At 38.2% G+C, this 20,567-nt stretch overlaps 1 protein-coding gene and 1 pseudogene across 4 annotated transcripts in view; one reads left to right on the forward strand and one right to left on the reverse strand.

Moving 5' to 3' along the window:
- Positions 1-19,876, forward strand: part of TCEA1 (transcription elongation factor A1) — a 127,051-nt gene extending 107,175 nt beyond the window's left edge. For all 4 annotated transcript variants that reach the window (XM_063642816.1, XM_055286401.2, XM_055286402.1 and 1 more), the window contains 4 exons: positions 806-960; positions 6,142-6,288; positions 15,632-15,703; positions 18,315-19,876. In XM_063642816.1, the coding sequence (XP_063498886.1) occupies positions 806-960; positions 6,142-6,288; positions 15,632-15,703; positions 18,315-18,323 (383 nt within the window). In that variant the 3' untranslated portion in view covers positions 18,324-19,876. The remainder of the gene's footprint in view (positions 1-805; positions 961-6,141; positions 6,289-15,631; positions 15,704-18,314) is intronic.
- On the reverse strand, positions 11,754-14,989 carry LOC129486984 (ESF1 homolog; annotated as a pseudogene).
- Positions 19,877-20,567: the final 691 nt, after the last annotated feature.

Below are 20,567 nucleotides of genomic sequence, written 5' to 3' on the forward strand. Positions count from 1 at the left end.
GGTGCGGTGGCTCACGCCTATAATCCCAGCACTTTGAGAGGCCGAGACGGGTGGATCACCTGAGGTCAGGAGTTTGAGACCAGCCTGGCCAACATGGTGAAACCCCGTCTCTACTAAAAATACAAAAATTAGCCGGGTGTGGTGGCAGATGCTTATAATCGCAGCAGCTACTGGGGAGGCTAAGTTTGGAGAATTGCTTGAACCTGGGAGGTGGAGGTTGCAGTGAGCTGAGGTCCAGCCTGGGTGACAGAGTGAGACTCTCTCTACCCGCCTTCAAAACAAGCAAACAACTACTTTACAGTGTAAAAGTAATATCACTATTATTTGCCAATTACAGCTCAAGGAATTAGATATAATACCTTGTTTTTAACATACTCTAAATTGGAAACAGTTGTTGTGAATTGCTTAGAAATTTCAGGTTTTTTTTTTTTTTTTTTTTTAAGATGGAGTGTCGCTCTGTTGCCCAGGCTGGGGTGTAGTGACCTGATCTCAACTCACTGCAACCTCTGCCTCCCAGGTCAAGTGGTTGTCCTGCCTCAGCCTCCCGAGTAGCTGGGACTGCAGGCACCCACCACCATGCCCGGTTAATTTTTTGTGTTTTTAGTAGAGACGGGGTTTCATCATGTTAGCCAGGATGGTCTCGATCTCCTGACCTCGTGATCCACCAGCCTCAGCCTCCCAAAGTGCTGGGATTACAGGCATGAGCCACCGTGCCCGGCGTCAGGAATTCTTACTTTGGCAGAATGGGAAAAAAAAGTGATCTTACTTTTATAATTTTGCCTTTTTTTCCTTAATGGCCTGGTACCTATATACCAAGAAATAAGGAATACAGACATGAAATACAAAAATAGAGTACGAAGTAGGATATCAAATCTTAAAGATGCAAAAAATCCAAATTTAAGGAAAAATGTCCTCTGTGGGAATATTCCTCCTGACTTATTTGCTAGAATGACAGCAGAGGTGAGTATGCATGAATCTGAGGTTTCTATAATGTGATTCTGTGTTGTGAAGTGTAAAGCCTATTATCATCATAGACGACTATATAAATATTGCATATGTAATAAATTTCTGTTAGTTCTGATATATTTATATACTAGACAAATACTTAAGGTGAGTCTTTTGTCAGTACTTTGCTCCTTCTCCAACTGTTTCCATGCTTTTAATGTGATTACACTAAATTATTTTCTAAAAACAAACGTGTTTTACTTTTTTTTCCTTCGAGACAGTTTCGCTCTTGTTGACCCGGCTGGAGTGCAATGGCATGATCTTGGCCCACCGCAACCTCCCCCTACCGGGTTCAAGCTACCAAGTAGATGGGATTACAGGCCTGCACCACCACACCCAGCTAATTTTTGTATTTTTAGTAGAGACAGGGTTTCTTCATGTTGGTCAGGCTGGTCTCGAACTCCTGACCTCCAGATGATCTCTCCGCCTTGGCCTCCCAAAGTGCTGGAATTACAGGCTTGAGCCACCACGGCTGGCCACCAAGTGGTTTACTTTTTATGAATTCATGTAGAACCAGAGAGTTGAATCTCTAATTGCAAGTACACTTTGTAAGTGCTAACCTTTTTTGTGGTTAAACACTGTAAAACTGGTCACATCATATTGATTATTTCTTTTCCTTTTTTTTTTGATACGGAATTTTGCCCTTGTTGCCCGGGCTGGGATGCAGTGGCATAGTCTTGGCTCACTGCAACCTCCATCTCCTGGTTCAAGCGATTCTCCTGCTTCAGATTCTCCTGCTCCTGTAATCTCCTGCTGGGATTACAGGCGTGAGCCACTGTGCCCATCCTATTGATTATTTCTTAAGTTTTTACAGGGAATTAAGGAAAAAATGAAATTTGTAGCTTGCTATTTATAGACATGGTTGTTCATAGATATTAGCTATATTGTATCTACAATTTCACTGTTTTAGTAAACATTCAAGAGAGTGAATTTTTCTTCTGTATACAAACGTACCTCAGATACATTGCAAGTTTGGATTGGACTACTGCAATAAAATGAATATTGCAGTAAAGTGACACACAAGAGTCACACAAATTTTTTGACTTTCCAGTACATATTAAAGTTATGCTTATACTATAATCTACTAAATGTACAATAGCATTACATCTAAGAAAACAGTGTACACCTTATACCTTGCTAAACAATGTACACCTTGCTAAAAATTGCTCATGATCATCTGAGTCTTCAGCAAGTCGTACTATTTTTCTGGAAAAGGGAATTGCCTGGATGTTGACGGCTGCTGACTGATTAGGGTAGTGGTTATTGAAGGTTGAGGTGGCTGTGGTAATTTTGTAAAATAAGACAACAATGAGGTTTGCTGCATTGATGGAGCAAATATTCATGAAATATTTCTTGGTAGCTTGTGATGCTGTTTAATAGCATTTATCCATAGTAGATGTTCTTTCAAAATTGGAGTCAGTGCTGTCAAATGCTACTGCTGCCTTATCAACTAAGTTGACATATTATTCTAAATCCTTTGCTGTCATTTCAACAATGTTCACAGCATCTTCACCAGGAATAGGTTCCATCTGAGGAAATCACTTTTTGCTCATCCACAAGAAGCATCTCATCTGTTCAGCTTTTATTATGAGGTTGAAGCAACTCAGTCACATCTTGAAGCTCCACTTCTAATCTTCCTTCCCATGCTTTTTCCATTACATCTGTGGTTACCTTCTTTTTTTTTTTGGTTGGGTGGGGGAACAGAGTTTCACTGTTGTCGCCCGGGCTGGAGTGCAGTGGTGTGATCTCTGCTCACTGCAACCTCCGCCTCCTGGGTTCAAGAGATTCTCCTGCCTTAGTCTCCTGAGTAGCTGGGATTACAGGCGCCCGCCACCAAGCCCAGCTAATTTTTGTACTTTTAGTAGAGACAAGGTTTCACCATGTTGGGCAGGCTGGTCTCAAACTCCTGACCTCAGGTGACCCACCCGCCTCGGCCTTCGAAAGTTCTGGGATTATAGGCGTGAGCCATCGCGCCTGGCCCCTCTGCGGTTACTTTCTCCAGTGAATTCAAACCCCTCAAAGTCATCCATGATGATTGGAGTCAACTTTTTTCAAACTCCTCTAAATGTTGATATATTGACCTCTTCTCAATGAATCACTAATGTTCCTAATGGCATCTAGGACGGTTAATCCTTTCCGAAAGGTTTTTAGTTTACTTTATTCAGATCTATCTGAGGAATTACTTTTTGTGGGAGCTACAGCCTTGCAAAAAGTATTTCTGAAATAATAAAACTTGAAAGTCAATTGGGCATGGTGGCTCACACCTGTAATCAGAGCAGTTTGGGAAGCTGAGATGGGCAGATCACTTGAGCCCAGGAGGTGGAGACTAGCCCGGGCAACATAGCAAGTTCCCATCTCTACAAAAAAAAAAAAAAATTAAAAAAATAAGCTGGGCATGGTGTGGTGCGTTTCTGTAATCCCAGCTACTCAGGAGGCTGAGGTGGGAGGATCACTTTAGGCCAAGAGGTGGAGGTTTCAGTAAGCTGAGATTGCGCCACTGCGCTCCAGTGTGAACGACAGAGTGAAATCCTGTCTCAAAAAAAAAAAAAAAGAAAGTCGGAATTAGTCCTTGATCCATGAACTGCAGAATCAGTGTTGTTCTTAGCAGGCATGAAAATAACATTAATTTCCTTGTATATACGTCTCCATCAGAGCTATTGGATGACTAGGCATATTGATGACTAAGTGCATTGTCAATGAGTAGGAATATTTTGAAAGAAATCTTTTTTCTGAGCAGTAGGTCTCAATAGTGGGGTTAAAATATTCAGTAAATCATGCTGTAAATAGAAGTGCTGTCATCCAGGCTTTGTTGTTTCATTTATAGAACACAGACAGGGTAGAGGTGGCATAATTCTTAAGAGCCGTAAGATTTTCAAAATGGTAAATGAGCATTGGCTTCAACTTGAAGTGACCAGATGCTTTAGCCCCTACCAAGAGAGTCCTTCAAAGTCCTTTGAGGCTTTGAAGGCAGGCATTGACTTCTTCTCTTTAGCTGTGAAAGTCCTAGATGTCACCCTCTTCCAATATTCATCAACATTGAAAATCTGTTGTTTAGAATAGCTATCTTCATCAATGATCTTAGCTAGATCTTTTGGATAACTTGCCGTAGCTTCTCCATCAGCACTTGCTGCTTCACCTTGCATTTTGTACTATGTTATGGAGACAGCTTCTTTCCTTAAACCTAATGAACCAGCTTCTGGTAGCCTCTTGACTTCTCTTCTGCAGCTTCCTCATCTCTCTCAGCATTAAAGGGTTAAGGCCTTGTTCTGGATTAGGCTTTGGCGTAAGGGAATGTTGTGGCTGGTTTGATCTTCTATCTAGGCCACTAAAATGTTTTCAGGTCAGCAATAAGGCTATTTCGATCATTATTCGTGTGTTCACTGGAGTAGCATTTTAATTTCCATCAAGAAATTTTCCTTTGCATTCACAGCTTGGCTAACTGGTGTAAGAGGCCTGGCTTTTGACTTATCCCAGCTTTCCACATGCCTTCCTCACTAAACTTAGTCTTATTTCTAGGTTTTGATTTAAAGCGAGACATGTTGACTCTTCCTTGTCCTTGAATACTTAGAGGCCATTGTAGGATTATTAATTGGCCTAATTTCAATATTGTTGTGTCTCAGGGAGTAGGGAGGCCCAAGGAGAGGAAGAGAGACGGGGAAAGAGTGGAGCAGTCAGAACACACACAGCATTTGTCAAGTTTACTGTCCTATGTGGTCAAAGTTAGTGGTGCCCCTAAAACAGTGATAGTAACATGAGAAATAACTGATCACAGATTACCTAACAGATATAGTAATAGTGAAAATGCTTGGAATATTGTGAGAATTACCAAGATGTGACACAGAAACATGAAATGAGCACATGCTTTTGGAAAAATAGTGCCAAGAGATTTGCTCAGCACAGCATTGCTGCAGACCTTCAATTTGTAAAAAATGGTGCAATAAAATGAAGCACAATAGCGCAGAGCAAGATAAAGCAAAGTATGACTGTAGCTAGTAAAAACTGATGTGAGAAGATGACCCTGGCATATTCTATACATTTCTTGCCTCAAAACTGGAATCAGACATTCCTCCAGAGATTCTTGACTTCTTTTGGGGGTGGGGTGTAGGCAATGCTATTAGAAACTATAATCTGGATACTAGAGGTACTCGTAGGTTTACATTGTTCATAGTGTAATCGCCTGACAGCTTCTTCCTGCCCACTGCATAGACAAAACCAATTCACTGAGACTGCGCTATTGCGGTTAAGAAAGAGTTTTATTAACGCAAGGCTGGCCATGCAGGAGACAAAGTTATTACTCAAATTAGTCTCCCTGAAGACTTGGAGGTTAGGGTTTTACAAGAATAGTTTGATGGTGACTATTCCTAGGTGACTAGGGAATGAGTGCTGCTGATTGATTGGGGATGCAATCATAGGGATGTGGAAACTGGTCCTTCTGTACCTCTGGGTGAGGGGCCTGAGTTCTGGAGGGGTCAGTCCGAAAAACATCTCAAAAAACCAATCTCAGGTTCTACAATAATAATGTTACCTATAGGAGCAATTGGGGAAGTCACACACTTCGTGTCTTCTGGCCACATGACTCCTGAGCAGTGAGGGATTATAGAAACTATGTCTGCATTTTAGCAGAGTTCAGGCCCCTCCCATAATCCTAATCCTCTGGCATTTCATTAGTCTTACAAAGGTGATCTCAGGCTCTGAACAAGGAGGGATCAGTTTTAGGGAAGGACTGTTACTGTTACCATCTTTGCATCAAAGTTAAACTATAAATTCCTTCCATGGTTAGCTTGGCCTGTGCCCAGGAAAGAGGGAAGACAGCCAGCCTGTGACACTAGAAGCAAGATGGAGTCACCCATGTTCGATTTCTCTCACTGTCATAATCTTTGCAAAGGTGGTTTCAGTAGCCTTTAAACAGTACTTAAATCTAATTTTCACATGTAAACTTTTAAGTATTTGAAGAAATATTTTAAAAGGAATTAAACTCTTACAAGACCTGTGAGGAAAAATACTAATTTAATGCTTTTAAAACTTTAAAGGTTGATATGTGGTTTATTATTATTATTAGGCTAATTGAGCATAAAAGCATTCAGGATATATATAGAAGGTGTCTATAACTGAGTGGTATTGCCCCCTACCTAATAGGAAATGGCTAGTGATGAGCTGAAAGAGATGCGGAAAAACTTGACCAAAGAAGCCATCAGAGAGCATCAGATGGCCAAGACTGGTGGGACCCAGACTGACTTGTTCACATGTGGCAAATGTAAAAAGAAGAATTGCACTTACACACAGGTTTGTGATTGTTTATAGATTCTTATTTTTATATAAAAATGCTTGCAACTCCTGTTTTAAAATAAATAGCAAAGATAATTACCAGTATGGTAGTCCCTCACTTATCCATGGAGGGATATGTTCTAAGACCCCGAGTGGATGCCTGAAACCATGGATAGTACCCAACCCTATGTATACCATGTTTTTTCCTATGCATATGTACTGATAAGTTTTATTTATAAATTAGGCATAGGAAGAGATTAACAATAATAACTTAATCAAATAGAATAATTATAACAAGATACTGTTATGAAAGTAGTATGAGTGTAGTCTTTCTGTCTCTCACAGTGTCTTGCACTGTACTCACCCCTGTTCATTTGATGAGATGAGGTGAAGTGAATGATGTAGGCATTGTGACTAAGTGTTAGGCTGCTGTTGACCTTCTGATGATCCATCAGAAGGAGGCTCATCTGCTTCAGGTGGTCCTCCCTCATCAAGCCCAGATGATGTGAATGACTAATGGGTAGGTAGCATTATAGTGACACACACTGGACAAAGGGATGATCCATATTACAAGTGAGACAGAGTAGGATGGTACAGGCTGTCTTCATGCTACTCAGAACAATGTGCAGTTTAAAACTGATGAATTGTTTATTTCTGGAATTTTTCATTTAATATTTTCAGACCACGAATAACTGAAACCATGGAAAGCAAAACCATGGATAACTGGGGACTAGTTCAAGAGGAGATAGGATTTCTTTCTTAAGTGTAAGAATGATTTCTTTTAAAAAAATTATTATTATTATTATTTTTTGCGGAGATGGGGTCTTGCTGCGTTGTCCAGGCTGATCCCAAATTTCCAGACTCAAGTGATCCTCTCACCTTGGCCTCCCAAAGTACTGGGAATACAGGCATGAGCCTCTGTGCCTGGCCAGAATGCTTTCTTAATACTGATTCTAGTTAACTAAAACCAAGTTGATATATTTATACTTTCACGGAAATAGTTACTATGAAAGCTATGTCAAAATTTATAAAATACAAGAATTAATAAAATGACCATGTTCTTTTTTTTTTTTTTGAGACGGAGTCTCGCTCTGTTGCCCAGGCTGGAGTGCAGTGGCGCGATCTCAGCTCACTGCAAGCTCCGCCTCCCGGGTTTGCGCCATTCTCCTGCCTCAGCCTCCCGAGTAGCTGGGACTACAGGTGCCCACCACCACGCCCGGCTAATTTTTTGTATTTTTAGTAGAGATGGGGTTTCACCGTGTTAGCCAGGATGGTCTCGATCTCCTGACCTCGTGATCCGCCCACCTCGGCCTCCCAAAGTGCTGGGATTACAAGCGTGAGCCACCGTGCCCGGCCGACCATGTTCTTTTTTAAAAGTTCATAAGCAATTGTATTGGTTACTAGGTAAATTGGCCATAATCCTTTTTATTTTGCAGGACTATATAATTTAAGGAAAGTTCTTCACTCTCCTCCACGTGGCTTATGAGTACTTTAGGCTTAACTGGCTTCTGGATAATTGGTTCCTTTTTGTAATATTGATAACTTACATTTATGTACGATATGATTAGCCTTTTTATTCTTCAACAGCTGAAAACCATGTTATAGTTATTTTGGTTGCATGTGCATATGTGAAAATTGTTTTTATCACTGTCTTAATTTCATTTGCCAAATAGGTTTTTGTGCTATGCCATCTGCTGTAAACTCAAGATTGTCTCCTTAAGGGACAACTTAGTATGTTTCAGACAGTAGATATGGGGAATTGATTTTTTTCACTGATAGAACATTAAGCACTTAAAAAATAGCATCACTAAATTCTAAAGGGGCCTTTACTTAAAACGAATTTTGTTGGTAGTTACTTTTGTGGTTAAAAATTCAAAAAGTACAAAAGGTTATGAGTAGGAAATTCCCTTCCCACTTTTGCCTGTGGCCACCTCGTTCTCCCTCCCTGAAAGTAAAGCAAGGTTACTAGTTTGTTGTGAAATTTAGGTATTTTATGTGTATACATGCAAATATTTTTGTTTTCCTTTTTCTTTTCTTTTCTTTTCTTTTCTTTTCTTTTCTTTTCTTTTCTTTTCTTTCTTTTTTTTTTTTGAGGCAGAGTCTCGCTCTGTTGCCCAGGCTGGAGTGGAGTGGCGCGATCTCGGCTCACTGCAAACTCCGCCTCCCGGGTTCACGCCATTCTCCTGCCTCAGCCTCCCGAGTAGCTGGGACTACAGGCACCCACCACAATGCCTGGCTAATTTTTTTGTATTTTTAGTAGAGACGGGGTTTCACTGTGTTAGCCAGGATGGTCTCGATCTCCTGACCTTGTGATCCGCCTGTCTCGGCCTCCCAAAGTGCTGGGATTACAGGCATGAGCCACCATGCCCAGCCTTTTTTTTCCTTTTTCTAAACACATATGGAAGATGTTATATGAGCTTCTGCCTCTTTTCTACTATTTACAGACATGTAATCTCCATTTTCAGATATACTTAATTTAACCAGTCTGAAGTCCTTTACCTGTTTGAAGCCTCATTAAGTCACAGTTGTGTATTTCCATGTTTGATTTTGTAGCAGTTTTACTACTGATTGTTACTAAAATGCATCAACCCTGATAAAAATGGTCTCAGAAAATTCTGAGTTTGAATTGCTCTGTTTTCTTTTAGTCAGGTAGAAGTATCTCAACAATAAAAATTGTACCCTAAAAAATGCCATCTATTAGAAAGTATTAAGTATAAATAGAAAGTTATTTAAAAGTTAAAGCTTCTTTAAAATATAAAAAGTAGAAGTGATATGCTTACATAATCAAGTTATAAATAGCTAAGACAAAAAACATAAATACCAAGTTTGTTTCTTTTAGCAAAAAGAACCCAGCCTAAAGTTGAAGCCAGTATGATTTTCTTAGAATCACAAAGTGTTCTCTTCAGATAGAAAACTCTCAAAGTTCTCATGGAAATAACAGATGTAAAAGAAATAAGTGTAACTCTTGATTGCGATGTACCCAAGAGGAGATTAAAATTTTTCCCAGAGAGCAAAAGATTCATCATGTCCACTTTTGGGGCCCTGGATATCAGAATTAAGTATATATAAAGTATAGCAGGAGTTTTCAAACCATTTTCATCTGAAGGCCTTAAGTGAGCAGAATGCTGCTGTTCTGAGGATGGTGCTGCTTTGTCTTCCTTTGGGCGTTTGAGTTGGAAGGCATGTTAATAGTTTACTGGTGTCATGAACCTTTGATCTTTGAAGTGGTGATAAACTGGTATTTTATCATCTCTTACGGAATTTCAGTATACCTTATTCTAACTGCAGCATTATTAGTATTTAGGTTCTTGCCACAACTTAAACTTAAGAATAACATTTAACTTTAATAATGCTTTGTCATCTTCATTCACAGAAATAACTTTTCTGTTTTTGAGACCTTTGGTTCTAGTAATTCTCTTCAGTTTAGAACTTCAGAAATTTATAATCTTGTATAGATTAAGTTTTTAAAAATCATATTAGCTTTTCTTGCTGAGTTCTCTTTTTAAGTTTTAAAAAAAGTAGTTGTGGTAGAAATTATATGTAACCTAAAATTTCCCATCTTAACCAGTTATTTTTAAGTGTACTGTTCAGTAGTAGAGCATTCACAGTGCTGTACATCCAGTCTCCGAAACACTTCTCCTCTTGCAAAAGTGAAACTCTTTACCCATTAAACGGTAACTCCCCATTCCCGTCTCCCCCAGCCCAACAACCACCATTCTGCTCTCTGACTCTCAGAATTTGACTATACCAAGTACTTCATATAAGTAGAATAATAGAATGTTTGTCTTATTGTGAATTGCCTATTTCACTTAGCATAATATCTGCAAGGTTTATCTGTGTTGTGATATATGTCAGACTTTCCCTACTTTTTACGGCTGGGTAATATTCCGTTGTATGTTCATACCACATTTTGTATATTCATCTGTTGATGGACATTTGGGTTCCTTCTACTTTTTGGCTATTGTGAATAATGCTACTGTGAACTTAAGTGTACAGATACCTCTTTGAGACTCTGCTTCCTTTCTTTTGGTTATGTACCCAACGGTGGAATTGCAGTAGTAATGGCTTATAGAAAAATTAGGAAAATACAGAAAAATATGAGTAATAAATTTAAGTCATCCATTAAGCTGCCTTCCAAAGAGAACAATTATCAGTATTTTGTTGTTTGCAATATTTAGTAAATTTTTTTCTATGTATAGTTGGAGTTAAGTACTGTAAAAACTATTTTATGCTCTTTATTTATTTATTTTTTTAAATAACAAACATTTATTGGTGTCACTTATGGTAGAAAAAACTTCCTACACCAGATGCACATGACCCAATTGTTAAATAGAACATTTTGAAGGTGAACACACACCCTAACCCAGGTTTTTTACCCGCTTTTTAAGATGGCCAATTCTTCTTCTCCCCCCAACCCAAAGACATGTGAGCAACTGCTAATGAAAAGCAGTAAACAGCCGCTTGGGCTATAGCAGTTTCAACTCCACTCTGAGGTGAAGATTCCAATTACATTCGAGACTTAAGTTCTTTCAATTTTTTCCTAACAAAAGTTCCTGAGTCTAGTATTTACAATATTACAGCACTAGCAGATCAGTGTCTACAACCCATCTTTTTCTGCTGTATCCTCTTCACCAGTTGGGGGAGGGCCAGTGCTCTTCTTTTATCTACCATAATGTAAGCATTTTCCTCTTTTTTAAAATTTTTCCAGAGAATAGTTTGAGATGTATAAATCAGTGCTATACAAAAATAATAAAAATATTTAGCTCTTTTATTTACAAATTAATTTCATAAACTATACTTAACGTGATAAAGAACAAAAAGTTCTTGACTTCCATCCTTTATGGCTAGGAAAATAAATTATTTTAATAGCTATTTAAATCTGCCTCCTGCTCCCAGAGAAATCAATGTGTTTTTTTTATATATATATATTTCAAATTATCCCTAACCTTTAAACAAACAAGAGTAGATACTGCTCTATTTTTACATAGAATTGTAAACAGCCTTTTAAAAAGCTGGAGTAGGCTGGGCGCAGTGGCTCACATCTGGAATCCCAACACTTTGGGAGGCTGAGGCAGGTGGATCACCTGAGGTCAGGAGCTTGGGAACAGCCTGGCCAACATGGTGAAACCCCCATCTCTACTAAAAATACAAAAAATTAGGCAGGTGTGTTGGCGCATGCCTGTAATCCCAGCTACTTAGGAGGCTGAGGCAGGAGAATTGCTTGAACCCAGGAAGTGGAGTTTGCAGTGAGCTGAGATCATGCCATTGCACTCCAGCCTGGGTGACAAGAATGAAACTCCATCCCCCCCAACCCCACTACCCCCCCAAAAAAAACCAGAAAGCTAGAGTAACTTTCCACTAGTTGGAATTGAACTTCATAAAATATAAACATTTTATAAACCCTACAATTCAGGTAATTTGATTTAATTATGACTAATCTGTAGGAATATACAATACAAATTTGTCAGTCATCCACAATTAAGAACAACTATTTATGAAGAAAAATTTTACTATGTTCAGAATAAGATTTTATTCATATTCTTGAAAGGTAGCTTTGTTCCTAATAAATATTTCTGTATATTTTAGGAGATGTTTTCAATTCAAAAATAAATAACATCCAGTTATTTGACTTTTTTTTTTCTTGCTTGAAACTGCTCTGTTTTGGTTTTTATAGATTTAATAAACATTGACAAGGCAGGATCAGTGGACTTCACTGAAACCCCCACCTCCCTGGTTCAAATGATTCTCCTGCCTCAGCCTCCCAAGTAGCTGGGATTACAGGTGCCCGCCACCATGCCCGGCTAATTTTCTTGTATTTTTAGTAGAGACAGGGTTTTACCATATTGGCCAGGCTGGTCTCGAACTCCTGACCTCAGGTGATCCACCCATCTTGGCCTCCCAAAGTGCTGGGATTATAGGCGTGAGCCACTGTGCCTGGCCCTCTTTTTTCTTTATTGCCTGAGTAAGTTCTTGTTTTTTCTGTTCTCTTTGCCAGGTTTTCTCCTCAAGGATTTTTTCCACAGCTTTTGTTTTCTTGAAACGGATCTGAGGGATGCAAATTGAACAAGTGGGAAGTGTACATTGCTTGAAACGATGCATTGCTAACGTTTACCTCAAAGTCATCCTTTAATAATTTCTTTTTTTTTCATGAGCTGCTTTTTCTTCTTTTTGCTCAGGTTCTGGTGCTCCACATTCTTGTTGTAATTGAAGTGTTTCTTACTTTCCTCCTCCTCATTCAGTGAGGAAAGCCATTTCAGCCTTTCGTCTATTTTGGTTTCTTCTTCTGGAGATGTGCCATCTTTTGCAGATTTTGTTCACTTTTTTCTTTATACCTATTTTTTTAAACTTCTTTAGCAAAGTACTGGTCATTCATATCAACATCAGAGGGAAGTTAATTTTCACTGGCCTCTTTAGCAAGAGTCTTCTTTTTCTTTTTGTCTTTTTTTCTCTTTCTTCTTTAAAAATTGTTCCCAAGGGGTCAGTTTATCCTTTCCTTCCAGTTTGTTCTTGACCATCTCTTTGCACTTTCTTTAAGACCTGGAACCCACTTCGTTTCCATTTCCATATCGTTTTCTTTGTCTTTCTTTTGTTTTTCTTGAATAACCTGCAAGAGTTGCATATATTTAGTGATTTGTTCTTCGTCGTCCTTCTGACTTTTCTTTGTTTTCCAATATCTTCTTCTACATTGACTTCATCATCACCTTGTAGCTCCTCTTCTATCTCCTCTTCATTTCCGCTAGAGGAAGCTAAGTAGTCTTGAAAATCCATGTCCAAAAGCTCTTCCTTTTAAGCTTCCTGTTTAGTGTTGTAATTCTTTCATGTTCAGTCTCATCCCAAGTGATTTCCACCATTGATGTTCCCATTGCAGCAGATATGTTATATATTGAGTTTATATGCTGTTAAATACACCTCTGAGGCTACGTCCTTGGGCTCATCATCAAAAGTAGTATCATCTGGTATAAACCTTAAATCTATGAAAGAACAACTACTTTCAAATTCCAGGCCACCACAATCCTCATAAATTTTACTGGCTGTTTCAGGAGAATGACAGTCTACTACTGCATAATAGTACTTCAGTCATTTGAATTGATAACCTCTCAGTTTTTCTCTAGAGGTCCAGTCCTTTTCTGGGGCATCTTCAGGAAAACTTAATAGCTCTACTGGTCCTCAAACTTGCTCTTCCTTCACCCTCTTCTTTCCAAACTCTGAAGAATATATTTTTACAGAAAATATAACACCTCCTTTAGGTTTAAATCAGTTGAACAGAGTCAGCAAATCTTTTGCCTTTAATCTATCCCAGTCCATGTTGCAAACTGCTATTGATGTGTAATGTCATCAGCACGAGGAGCAGGTTTATCTGACTCTCTCCATGCATGACCAAAACTTGATTCTTTTGGAAACAAATCTGCCATATCATCCTCATTTTCAGAACTAGTTTCTATATTTCCTTTACCCCTTGCAAGATTAGGGCTGCTGTCACTTGCATCATCATCCTTACCATTCTCTTCATCCTCCTCTTCATCTTCATCATCACTTCCATTGTCATCATCACCTGAAGCTCTACCAATACTTGTAATTTCATTTTTAGATTCCTCATCACTTCCTGTTTTACTAACACTTTCTAAATCTTCCTTTAGAGCATCTTTGTCAAACATTTTACTATCTGTTGAGTTTTCATAACCATCACTTGCCATTATGGATGGAACCACTGGTTGCATTTCTTTTCTTGTCTTAGAATACTTGATCTTGGGAGATTTCACAGCAGAGGTGCCCGAGTCTAATGTCCTTCATTTTTCTTTGAGAGAAGAGTTGATAGTATGTTGAATAATGTTTTTTTCTCTTTTGTACTTTTTTATGTAAATTTTTTGCTGTCCTTCTTTGGACTTAGGTTGGGAGCTATCTTAGATTTACATGGTTTTCATTTTTTTAATTCTCAGAATTATCTAGATCAGTTTTATTTTCAGAATCCTTTTGATTAGCTTTCTTGGTTTCTTTTTCTCAACTAGATTTTTTTCAATCTATTTCTTTTTTAGTCTGGAGTTTTTTCTTCTATATTTTCTTTTGATTCATTGCTTTGCTATCTTCATCAGAAAGATCGGAATCAGAATCTGAAAGGTCATAAAAACATTTCAAGTCCTCTGTAGTGCTATGGTTAATGTGGTGCCCTCTTCTCCACAGCATAGTTCAACTTGAACTTTTGTTTTTGAGACGGAATCTTGCTCTGTTGCTGGGCTGGAGTGCAGTGGCGTGACCTTGACTCACTGCAGCCTCCACCTCAGGGGTTCAAGTTATTCTTCTGCCTCAGCCTCCCCAGTAGCTGGAATTACAGGTGCCCACCACCACACCCGGCTAATTTTTGTAGTTTTAGTAGAGACGAGGTTTCACCGTGTTGGCCAGGCTGGTCTTGAACTCCTGACCTCAAGTGATCCACCTGCCTCAGCCTCCCGAAGTGCTGGGATTACAGGCGTGAGCCACCATGCCTGGCCAGTTTTGACTTTTTGATTCTTTTCTGGCATTTCCCAAAATCTCAGGTCCTTTGCAATGTGCCTAAACTGCTGGTCACTGATTATTTCTTGTTTGGTGCCATTTTTAACTTTTAATCTTGCTGAACATTAAATGCTTGAAGAAACCAAATACATCTGGAGTTCTCTCCCTCTTAATTGTTTAAAAAAACCCCCAAAACCTCTGTAAGCATCTTACTGGCTGTGTAATATTTCATCAGATGGATATACTCTTACTTTATATCATTACTTCCCTGTTGAATATTTGTTTTTAGTGTTGTGCTGTTATAAAATTATATTCTTTTAAATATCCTTTGTTTTTTTGTGTTTTTAATTGCCATCTTAGAAATAGATTAGATATCAAGTTTCTAGGTCACAGACAATGCCGCCAAACTTTTAGAAAGGCTGTTGGAGTTATATTTGTCAGACTGAGATATTGTTAATTTTTACATCTTGTTAATTTGTAAGAGAATATTGACATATGTTTAAATTTATTCATTTCTGTGCTTCTTACTGATGAAATTGTTTTTGAGATCCTTATTCCAAATAACTTACTGATGAATTTTTAAAATACTTATTAGCTATTTATAAAAAATATAAGGTGTGACTTTAGAGGATTTTCCCACTTATCTGGTATATATTAAAGAAGAAAGACAAAGAAGGTCTTAGGAAAATGAAGTTTGTAAGTGTGTGCTCTGTTGACATTATTTAGCTTATTTGAACTTGTTTCAGACTTCTATTCATTTTATTGTGGTACCACTATATTTATTACATATTATATATCTTTATGTATAACATTGTTTGGGTTGGGTTTTTTTTATAGTACTGAAAAAAGTACATTTAATTTAATTCTGCTGCAGGTACAAACCCGTAGTGCTGATGAACCAATGACAACATTTGTTGTCTGTAATGAATGTGGAAATCGATGGAAGGTATGGACTCTCTTGGATTCATATTATATACTCACTTATAATAGAAAGATTTCTTCTGGTCTTTTCATAGCTCTGCCTAGATATCTAAATATATACAGATATGCTCACACTATCCAGTACTCTTGTACTCCCTGACTACTTGTAATGGAATATACTATCTTGTTACCCTACTAGAAATAAAGAGTATTAACTTGACTTTACCACCTTTATTTGTTCTGGTGCAGGAAATGGGGAGTGAATCTTAACTGTTCAATTATTATATTACTGTCCTATTTATACTATATTCATTAAGTTGTTTTGACTCTTGTACTTCCAGAAAATCTATACGTGTTTATTACTTGTTTTAATAGATTTTGATTTTGGAAAATTTTTCTTCCCTTGTTGAAATCAGACCCAATGATTTTAGTGTTTATTTTAGAAATTACAGATGAGCACTGCTGTCATTTGGTAAGCTTTTCACTAAGCCTTCATATTGCCTGTGTGCTCTTGAAATTAGTCCCACACATGCAAGTTGATATTATTTAAATGATTCATTCTTGAGGGATTTTGTGAAACAAAAGCATAAAATTTAAATTTGGGAGCAGAAATACACATCAGTACTAAAAACGTTTTAATCATTATTATAGATGAGGATGTTAAGGGTGTGAGTTTGGGAGGCTTACGTGGTAGGAATTTAGTCTTTGGAATCATACAAACTGATTTTGAACTCCTTTGCCACTTCCCATTACTGAACTATATTGTTCTTATGTATTAAATGTAAATAGTACCTACATTTCGGATTGTGATGAAGAGTAGAGATAATATATTTAGTGTGCCTGATAATTGTTGGTGTTCTAAAAATGCTGGCTATTTTTATTAGTTTTTCTGAAGTTTGTACAAGATTCTTTTTTTTTTCATTTGTACTTACATAGACTTTTCAGTTTAATGCTCATTTTGAATTATTCACTTAGCTTAAAGCATTTTCTGAAAATCAGAAATGAACTAGAAGCCATTTGGGCCAGAGTCCCAAACCATATTGAGGATATCCATTTGGCTTCTTCAACTCCACTTTAAGGGGTTGGGGCCAGTACCTATTTTGTTTTATTTATTCATTAATTTTTTTTGAGAGAGAGCCTCACTCTGTTGCCCAGGCTGGAGTGCGGTGGCGCTATCTCAGCTCACTGCAACCTTCGCCTCCCAGGTTCAAGTGATTCTCCTGCCTCAGCCTCCCAAGTAGCTGGGATTACAGGAATGTGCTACCACGCCCAGCCAATTTTTGTATTTTTAGTAGAGACGGGGTTTCACCGTGTTGGCCAGGCTGCTCTTGAACTCCTGACCTCAGGTGATCTGCCAGCTTTGGCCTCCCAAAGTGCTGGGATTACAGGCATGAGCCACCGTGACCGGCCCAGTACCCTTATTACATACAAAGATTCAGTTCTGAGCTGGAAAGATTACTGCTATCGAAAGTGTCTTCATGGTTTGAAACAGTATTTCCTACCCATCTCAGGTTGCAGAAGTTGTCATTGGTCGGCCGGGCGCGGTGGCTCACGCTTGTAATCCCAGCACTTTGGGAGGCCGAGGCGGGCGGATCACGAGGTCAGGAGATCGAGACCACGGTGAAACCCTGTCTCTACTAAAAATATAAAAAAATCAGCCGGGCGTGGTGGCGGGCGCCTGTAGTCCCAGCTACTCGGAGAGGCTGAGGCAGGAGAATGGCGTGAACCCGGGAGGCGGAGCTTGCAGTGAGCCGAGATTGCGCCACTGCACTCCAGCCTGGGCGGCAGAGCAGGACTCCGCCTCAAAAAAAAAAAAAAAAAAAAAAAAGAAGTTGTCATTGGTCTAGGAGAGGGACATTCGCCTTCTTTTTCAATCCTGTTGAGAAAATTTGGCCTGTTCTCTTGGATTTGTTTTGCATGATGGATCTTTTTTTTTTGAGATGGAGTCTTGTTCTGTTACCAGGCTGGAGTGCAGTGGCATGATCTTAGGTCACTGCAACCTCCACCTCCCGGGTTCAAGAGATTCCCCTGTCTCAGCCTTCCGAGTACCTGGGACCACCATGCCTGGCTAATTTTTTGTATTTTAGTGGAGACGGGGTTTCACCACGTTGGCAGGATGGTCTTGATCTCCTGACCTCATGATCTGCCTGCCTCGGCCTCCCAAAGTGCTGAGATTACAGGTGTGAGCCACTGTGCCCGGCTGATGGATCATTTTTATTATGGTGATGAGGTGTGCAGTGCAGTTTGCTTTGAATACATGCAAGTTTTGACATAGTACTTAACTGAATTTAAGAAAGTTCAATTTAGGATAGAAAGCTGATGCCTAGGGTGGCATATTTTAGAAGTTCGATTTTGGAATTGTTATTATTTTTTTTAACCTTAAAAACATTATAAAGAGGTATTTAATAAAAATGCTGAAATTGTTTTATACAAGTTCTTTAATTATATGTTCCTAGTAGTTCTAAGTTGGGAAAGTCAGGCACTTAAGATAGGTGATTATTATGTGTGAAAAATACAGCATCTTTTTAAAAAATGCATCTTTTTTAAAAGCAATATCAGGTGTATGCTGTATTAAATGGGGAATGTACCTTATTGGTATTTGAAAGTCTTACAAAATATTTTTTCTTTTTTGACAGTTCTGTTGAGTTGGAAGAATTGGCAAAATATCTGGACCATTAAGAAAACGGATTTTGTAATTAGCTTTAAACTAGGCCAAGCAACTAGTTTTCCTGCAAATCAACTTTTTAAAGCAACTTGGGTTAGACTTTGTTTTTGACCTAACATCCCTTCCTTAAATGCCTTCTGTAGTTTCAGATCAGTAGGGAGACCATATAATAATTGTATGGTATCTGTTTCAAAACGTATTTTTTCTGTTTTTATAACTAAGTCGATATCAAACTTTTGGCAATATTTTTTCTTTCTTAAAGGAAAATATACCTTAACTTTTTTTCTTTTACACTGTGAAACATACACAGTAGAAATTCTGTTATTCTCTGTTATTAATACATACATGAAAATACATTTTTTTCCATATTGGCATGTAGCTACAAATATTAAAGGAGGAGAAAAGGTAATATAATTTTAGGTTTACCAAATATGGTGTGTATTCAAATAATACTTGACCAGCTTATCTAAAATGTACATAATTTTTGAGGTAGCTTATGAATTTGATTTTAATTATTATGTTCACAAGCTTGGAATATTAGATATTATTTTGCATCTGTAACTAACCGTGATCATCATTTCTTGTAATTTCTTGTACATGTATATTACTTGTTCTTAATAGATTTTTGGAAACAAGACTTTATTGAGATCAGTTTGGTTTTCCTGTTAATTTACCTGTTTGACTTTATAATGTGTTTTAGTTTTGCAGAAGAACACTGTTGTAGTTTAGAAGGCTTTTCATAAATCCCCTCATAGGCAAAGATGAAAACTTCCCACTATTTTTTTCCCCTCTTAGGAAGACATACTGGAAAGAAAATGTTTAGCATCTTAGTGTAGTATAGCTATTGTAAACAGTTCATGACTAGATTTTGATTCGGAAATCTATACTGACCAAGAATTAATCTTAAGGATTGTATAAATCATTAAAGCTATGGTCTTTCCATGTAGAGATTGACGGAAAATATTTTTGTCCCAAGTCTTATTTGCTGACTTTTTCTGTCAATGAGTGAGATTGTTGAACAAACTGAATATATGGGCCATAGCAAGTAGCTTTACAGTACAGATCTTACAATTAAGTTTTACTTTTGTTAAAGTGTGTACCATTTTTTCTGTTTGGAGTAAGACAAAAATTGTTTTGACATAGGTTCCCTAGGGTACACTTGCTCTAGCATACTTTAAAGGCCACTGTTGCAAAGTCTGCGTTTTATGCTGAATCTGCATTCTGTCAGGCACCCGTAGAAAGACCTCAGTACATGCTTTGCACTCTCCTTTGCTCCCTTTTTCCAATTTCTTATTGCATATCATTTTGTTGTAATACAGAAAGCAGCATTTTTAAATGTCCATGTTAAGAATTGGCCCACCGGTACCAGCTCACCTCTATTTTGTCAGTTCATAGTTCAAGATTTTGTTTTATTTCAAAAACAAAGTACATTTTTGAAATAATGAGTTTCAGAATAAAATAATCTCACTTTTAAATTAAGTGATCCATTTTAAAATTTGTAATTCAATAAAGTTTTTTTTGTTGTTAAACATATATCACATTTTGTCATTTTATTTAGACATTGAAGCTTGCTTTACCTTTTGTTTAACCACACACCCACTCTCCCCTCAACTACTACGGTATTTCTAAAGTACAGTTTTAAGTAAAGCCTGGTCTTCAGTAAAAACTAGTAGTCAGCAGCACTACAGAGCATATTTTCTTTCTTATCTTTTCCTGGACCTCTGGTGATGGATGGAATGGCAGGTTCTGAGTAAATACGTGCGTGCATCCCATGTGTACACTTAATGTGAGAGACCAAATAGTGAGTCTTGCTATTGGAAAATACTAGACTTTCTTTATTTATTCATTTATTTTTTTGAGACAGAGTCTTGCTCTGTCGCCCAGGCTGGAGTGCAATGGTGCAATCTCGGCTCACTGCAACCTATGCCTCCCAGGTTCAAGCGATTCTCCTGCCTCAGCCTCCCAAGTAGCTAGGATTACAGGCGCCCGCCACCATGCCCAGCTAATTTTTGTATTTTTTAGTAGAAATGGGGTTTCACCATGTTGGTCAGGCTGGTCTCGAACTCCTGACCTCAGCTAATCCACCCACCTCGGCGTCCCAAAGTGCTGGGACTACAGGCATGAGCCACCATGCCCGGCCCAATACTAGACATTTGTAAAGTAATCGGAAGTAAATATTAAGGGTAATATTTTATGATATTTACTTTGAGGGCAAAGTAACCGT

Source organism: Symphalangus syndactylus, chromosome 7 (genome assembly GCF_028878055.3).
Source record: "Symphalangus syndactylus isolate Jambi chromosome 7, NHGRI_mSymSyn1-v2.1_pri, whole genome shotgun sequence".
In the NCBI taxonomy this organism is placed as follows: Eukaryota; Metazoa; Chordata; class Mammalia; order Primates; family Hylobatidae; genus Symphalangus; species Symphalangus syndactylus.